Raw genomic sequence first — 6,977 nt, 5'->3', positions numbered from 1 at the left:
ATTTATGCAGTGTCCAGCTCCTGTAAAGCCTGCTGGAGGCAGAGGCAGTACCTCCAGCAATTCTGATGGCAGGGCATGATGCCGTGTACTTAGTAGCTGTGTGTTGTGAGACCTGTGGTATGAGGCATTGAATTCCTTCTGTAGTTGACCTGAGACCTGCAATCACACACATTAATGTGCTGTGTGGTTCATAAGGTTTCCTGGGTGTAATACAGTGTATAGCTAAGGTGATGTCTTGGAGCTGCTGTTGAAAAGCTGGGACGCCGTGTGGGAATGTGTTCGACTGACAAAGTTTTCGACACCATAATGTAAAGTAGTTTGACTCCACAACAAATCAGCCCAGAAACCGGGTTTGGAATGGATCCTTACCAGTACCTCTGGTAATGTTCACGGTGCAGCAGGAAACAGGCACCAAGCCGTGAATCGTGCCCTGAGCTGTTAACAAAGTAAGTAAGTAAATAAGTAAATAAATAAATAAGGGATTTTGGAAGAACGGCACCTTTAGAGAAGGAGCTTTACTGAGAACTTCACACAGCCACATTTTCTGTGCCACAGCTTTTGAGTTGTGGGGTTGGTTTCTTGAGAGTGTTTTGGGGTGTTTTTTTTTTTCCGAGCATCTCCTCAGAGCGAAGCTCACGCCGACGGCTTTCCCTGCCGGAGCGGGCTGCCCTGCGGGACGGCTGCCGTCGAGGAAGCCTCCCTGCGTCCCTGCCGGGGGAAGAAGGATCCCTGCCTCCCTCCCGGACCCGCCGGCCGTCCCCCGTCCCCCCGGGGCTGCCCGCGGGCTGTCGGCGGGGCCGAGGCGGGGCGGGACGGCGGGGGGGCTGGCGTCAGGCGGCGGGCAGCCACTGGCACGGCGGCTGCCGGCTCGCCTCGCCTCCCGCCGCGGGGGATAAAGGCCCCGGGCCCCCGCTCAGCTCCGCACCGCCGGAGCCTCTGGGCGGGCAGCGGGGGCCGTGCGGGGCCGCTCCGAGCCGATCCGAGCCGTGCCGGGCGGCGCAGCCCCCTCCATGCGCCTCGCGGACGGCGCCGGGTCCCCGCGGGCTGGGGGCTCCCCCCCCGGCAACGGCAGCCGCTGGAGGGCTGCGGAGGGCGGCGGAGGGAGCGGCGGCGGCAGCAGCAGCCCGAGCCCCGAGGAGGCTTGGTCGGGGTCCCCCAACGGCAGCCTGGGCGGCTGGGACCCGTTCGGGCGCGACGAGGAGCTGGCCAAGCTGGAGATCGCCGTGCTGGCCGTCACCTTCGCCGTGGCGGTGGTGGGCAACGGCAGCGTGCTGCTGGCGCTGCGCCGCACGCCGCGCAAGGCGTCCCGCATGCACCTCTTCATCCGGCACCTCAGCCTGGCCGACCTGGTGGTGGCCTTCTTCCAGGTGCTGCCGCAGCTCTGCTGGGAGGTCACGCACCGCTTCCACGGCCCCGACGGGCTCTGCCGGGTGGTCAAGCACCTGCAGGTCTTCGGCATGTTCGCCTCGGCGTACATGCTGGTGGCCATGACCGCCGACCGCTACATCGCCGTGTGCCACCCTCTGAAGACGCTGCAGCAGCCCACCAAGCGCTCCTACGGCATGATCGCGGCCGCCTGGGCGCTCAGCCTGCTGCTCAGCACCCCGCAGTACTTCATCTTCTCCCTCAGCGAGGTGGAGCGCGGCTCGCGGGTCTACGACTGCTGGGCGCACTTCATCATGCCCTGGGGGCCCCGCGCCTATGTCACCTGGATCACGGGCGGCATCTTCGTCGCGCCCGTCCTCATCCTCGCCACCTGCTACGGCTTCATCTGCTACCACATCTGGCGCAACGCCCGCGGCAAGGCGCGGCCGGGGCAGGCTGCTGCGGCGGGCGGCGGGCGGCGGGCGGGGGGCGGCGGCGGGGGAGCCCCGGCCCCGCGGCGGGGGCTGCTGCTCGCCCCCTGTGTCAGCAGCGTCAGGAGCATCTCCCGAGCCAAGATCCGCACCGTCAAGATGACCTTCGTCATCGTCTCGGCGTACGTCGTCTGCTGGGCGCCCTTCTTCACCATCCAGATGTGGTCCGTCTGGGACCAGCGCTTCCCGTGGCTCGGTAGGTGGCGGCGGGGGGCGAGAGGGGGACCCGGGATCAGCCGTCCCGACCCGGGATCAGCCGTCCCGACCCCCGGGGCTGGCCCTGCTGCAGCCCCCGGGGCCGTCCTGCCGGCACCGGCCAGGCTTTGGAGGGGGGAGCCGGGCTCCTGCCCCCAGGGTGCCCCCCTGCCGTCCCACTCCCTGCTTCGGCGCATCCCCAGCATCTCCTTCTGCCATCCACCGGCTGCCGCGGCACGGTGGGGACTGGTTCGGGGATGCCTGTCCCGCTGTTAAATCCGGATGGAGATAGTTGGTGAGCTTCAAATTGTTGCATGAGGCACGACAGGCAGCGTGGTAACATACACCCAGGTTCTTCATAGTGAGAAAGGTGCAAATCAAAACGCTGGAAGTCATTATTTATTTATTTATTTATTATTTTTAAATATACCCAAATTATCACTTACTGCATTGAGAGCATTGATTGCCCCTAATACAGAACTAAAGTCAAAGATGCAGGTTTATACAGAGAAATAAATGCTTGCAGTAGACAAGCAGATGTTTATTTATTATAAATAAATACGTACCTCAAAAATCATAGAAAGAAATGCAGGGCTGTTTGAACATAAGGCTGTTTGGTGGGTTTGTTTGAAGAGATGCTTTAAATCTTATGGAACTGTACAGCACTGCAATTGTACTTCTGTGGTGCTTCAGTCTTTACAAAGAGAGCTCACTAATAATTGATTCCACTATATATTTACAGTACTTCATAATTTAACTAATTAGAAAAAGTAGAACAGTGCAACTGTTCAGTGGCATAGTGCTAACTCCCATTTGTTCTTTCGGTAACATTTGTTCAACCTCTGAACAAATTTCAGTGTGCAAATGTACCCAGCAAAACCCTGTGTTACTGAAAGCAGTGAGAAAGCTGTGGGAATTTTGCTGTTGCTTCCCACGGTAACACTTTTTTTAAGCAAAAATCTGAATAAAAAGTAAGTCTGTCATTAAAATATAAGCACAGACTTATCAACACATGGATAAACACCAGTGGAAAAGGGCTAAAGCATTATTCCGTGCCTGTGGGCTGTGCTGGATTGCCCCATACTTCTGTCATGGATTTCTGAAGTCTACTCAGAAAAATTCCCACTGACTTCAATGTAAGCTTAGCATAAGTAGGAACTTTCCTGATTATACCCGTATTTGTTTCAAATACCATTGCTGAAGTCACTACCTCATAGAACTGGGATTATTCAGCAACTGCAAAAGAAAAGAAAAAAAGAGTTAGTAAAGCAATTGACTGAAGGCTGAGCATGTTCCTTTGATGGTTAAACCCCTTTGTTTCCCCCCCCAGACTCTGAAAACACTGCTACTACAGTCACTGCTCTCTTGGCCAGCCTGAACAGTTGCTGTAACCCGTGGATCTACATGTTCTTCAGCGGGCATCTCCTGCAAGACTGCATACAGAGCTTCCCTTGCTGCCAAAAAGTGAAGCAAACACTGAGTAAGGAAGATTCAAACAGCAACAGCAGGCGACAGACTTCTTTCACCAACAACAGGAGCCCAACCCACAGCTTGAACACCTGGAGGGAGTCACCCCACTCGAAATCGACCAGCTTCATCCCCATTCCCACCTGAGAAGACACCAGGCAGGAGAAGACACCCACAGCCCGCTGGCAGCGCTCGGGAAGGTTGTGGCAGAGCACTTCAACCTGGCCAAGGGCACTGGTCGTGGCAGCAAGGAACATCTGAGGTGGCCCCAAGAAAAAATGCTCTGCCTTGCTCAATAAGCTCTTCTGCAGCCTGTAAATTATTGTATGAAAGGTATCTGGGACTTGGCAACTCGTCAGGAAGGCATGACAATAATAAAGCAATTATTTTTCTAAATAGAATTTATTATTCATTGTATTTTTTGTTTCTAAAATAAGCACATTGTTTGCTTGCTCACAGCAGTAAAAATAGCAGAGTTAACATACTTTGGGATAACTCCGCTCTCTAGCATTAATATCTAAAACTTCTTACACAGAGGAAGAAGATGATAAAAGTAAGATCACACTTTAGTCTTAAACACAAACAGGAAAGAGTTGGAAGGAAGTCCAGACTGACCAGGTAATGAACATGATTAGACAGGCTCTAAATTATTGGGAATCTCATTGATCACACTGCTTTATCCATTAAAGCGATTTCAGAATGTTAGTAATTCTCATTTAATGACAAAATGTAACAACACTTATGAAGGAAAAGCTGTAACTGCTGTCAGTGTCTGCATGTGGATTGTGGAGTTTGATTTTTAGAATGACATTTCTTCTTCCCTTCATGTTGGTGGAAGTTATATGGTATTTTGTTTGTATTGTTACACCTACCTTTTATTTTTTTTGACTATTAAAAAAGATATTTTGATAAATTAGTATGGTAAGCTATGACTAGCTCAGCACTGTTACAGACACACCAAGAAAACTCATCTTGACTACCAGAAATGTTTGCTTTGTGGGAAAGAATCATATCTTTTGTCCGTTTGTTCACAAAGACAGCTAGAATTGAGCCACTTTTGTTCTTTATGTAAAATAGCTCCATAAATCTGGGGGGATGTTGCTCTTTGGTAATGGCTGCAGAATCAGTACATTCCAAGACACAGATTTGGGAATCAAGCTTGCAAATCTTCTGGAAATATGTAAAAATCGTCAATGTTATTTATTTATTTGTGGCAGGTCATGACAATGTAGGCTGTGAAAACAGCGGTAAACTGCAATAAAGGCACCACATCACATTTACTATTAATCAAGCATTCAAAGTGTGCTTGTCTTCACTACAATGCATGCCAAGCCAAACAGCTTCTACAGCTTCTGAATAATCCTGTTGTGTCTTTCTGTGGAGACCTGGGGACCGGATTTTGAAGCTCCTTGAATAATTTCTGCAGAGTTTTCAAAGTCCTGAGGATCTCTTTGAGATGTTCTGCATTTAGAGTAGTGAAACCAAAAAGAGACCTGGTGGTGTTCAGTGGGCATCTGCATGATGCTCTTCCTCTGTTCTACCTACCCATCTGCTCCATTTTCCTCAGCTGTCTGGGTCCTGAAATCCGGTTGTTTCTCCGGCGCTGTGCAGGACTCCAGGCATGGTTCCAGCTGGCCCTACACAGCAGTGGGGTATGTGCACGGCAGGAACCTCAGCAGCATGTTTCTTTTTTGCCCTCCTTCCCCCAAAGTCAGGCAACCAAGATTGCTTTGCTCATTGCTTGAGGAGAAAAACAAGGGGCTGCAACTATAGCTTTTACTGAGGATGATGCTGGCCGCATGCCTCTCTCAGTAACGGTAGCAGAAGTTAATAGAGCTAGAGACAGATAAGACCATATTCAACCCATCATTTGCTTCAGGAGCTGCTAGATGTATCACTGACTATTCCAGGCAAAAAAGAACGAAGAATATGGCTCAAAAATAAAAACTTAAAAGAAAAAAATGGGTTTTTGTTGTCACAAAAGAAAATCATTGCTCTTTTCTCTACATTTCTTGTCAGCATTTTCTGCTCTCCAGGAGAGCAATCTGTTCTAATATTTTGTTGGTGGTGTCCAAAACACTAGAACCAAAAAGACAGCATGGTGGAAGGGCTTTTATTTAGCAGGCTGTCTTTTTGACATGGGTATGACAACAGTTCTCACCAGTTATGGGTGAAGGTATATGACAATGAAGGCATATTTTAGTCCAAAAGATGCATGCAGTGGTGTTGTGTGAGTGTATTTGAGCACATTATATATACTGCATATATTTCACAAGTCGATAATTCACAAATACTGAAATTGCAAATGTTTCAAGTTAAGTACACTACTCTTTGCCTAGTTTTATATTTGTGTTACTACTTTCTCTGTACATAAAATATATATTCAGAAACAATTAGCTGTACTGACAGAATTTTCATGTTTGCTGAATTATTTTTCTACTACACTTTTTATTCAAACAGCGAAGATGGTGAGAAAACAAATGTACAATAATACTGATCATAAAACTAAGCAGGGTAATGACAAATAAATAAAAAGAGTAAACCATTTCAAAATTATAATTTTCAGTTTCTTCCAAGTATGTTACAAAGCCTAGGCTTACACTTGGGGCTTGTCAGTGTAAATGTACTCCATGAGTGTTCTGTTTCTGTAATTAAATCAATAAAATGACTTTGGACTATTTGGATTCCAGGCATTTTTGTAAATACTGAGTTTTGTTTGTTTGTTGTTGTTTTTCTTTTTCACATAATTGTAATTGTAACCTGTAATTTATACAGCACATATTTTTATAATTGTTCTAACAGCTGCCATGGGTTATCATGAGGCCACACTAATGAGAATGGAAAGAAAAAGGAAATTGTGAAACCATTGCACATTTAAAACATGACAACTTGCTCTAATAAACCTGTATATAATTGATGGGAAACATTTTGTTTCTTTCACCTGACTAGATTTGTATGACCTGACACATCTTTGATGATGCTCCATATACTTTACAAAACGTGAAATTCCTTTGTTAATTTTGATGAGTTATCCCATGACTTTAAGTAATTAGCAAAATTCTAATGTTTTTTATGTTACACACAGAGCAGGAAGGACACGTGTCCAGAGAAGGAATCTGCAGTCAGCTTTCCACTATATGCGGCCAGTATTGTTAAAACATGCAACGTAACATTCAATCATGTTCTAGAGGTGTTATTCTGCTATTTTTGTTTTAGTTCCAAGGAACGAAATACTAAGCTTCTAGTGAAAAACAAGACTGAGCGAGTGAGCTTGCATTGTGTTGTTGGTGCTGAGGATGCTCGAACTGCAGCATTTAGATGTCAGAAAGTGGAGCATATGGGATGATAAGGAAGATGGAAAGGATTTTATTCTTCTAAATAAGTCATATAAGTTGCTCACAAAATACACAAACAAAAAAGCTTTTTAAAGTCATTTCTTTTTTAAGTTGGAAGCAAATA

At 47.7% G+C, this 6,977-nt stretch overlaps 1 protein-coding gene across 1 annotated transcript; it reads left to right on the top strand.

Annotated features, from left to right (window-relative positions):
- Nucleotides 1–1,010: 1,010 nt before the first annotated feature.
- AVPR1A (arginine vasopressin receptor 1A) lies at nt 1,011–3,665 on the top strand. Its single transcript, XM_032207601.1, has 2 exons — nt 1,011–2,052; nt 3,382–3,665. Exons 1-2 carry the CDS (start codon nt 1,011–1,013, stop codon nt 3,663–3,665), a joined length of 1,326 nt encoding a protein of 441 aa, XP_032063492.1.
- The last annotated feature ends 3,312 nt before the right edge of the window (nt 3,666–6,977 follow it).

This window comes from Aythya fuligula, chromosome 1 (assembly GCF_009819795.1).
Source record: "Aythya fuligula isolate bAytFul2 chromosome 1, bAytFul2.pri, whole genome shotgun sequence".
Taxonomy (NCBI): Eukaryota; Metazoa; Chordata; class Aves; order Anseriformes; family Anatidae; genus Aythya; species Aythya fuligula.
The sequence above is the reverse complement of the archived record's forward strand: the minus strand, read 5'-3'. Positions and strand labels throughout refer to the sequence as shown.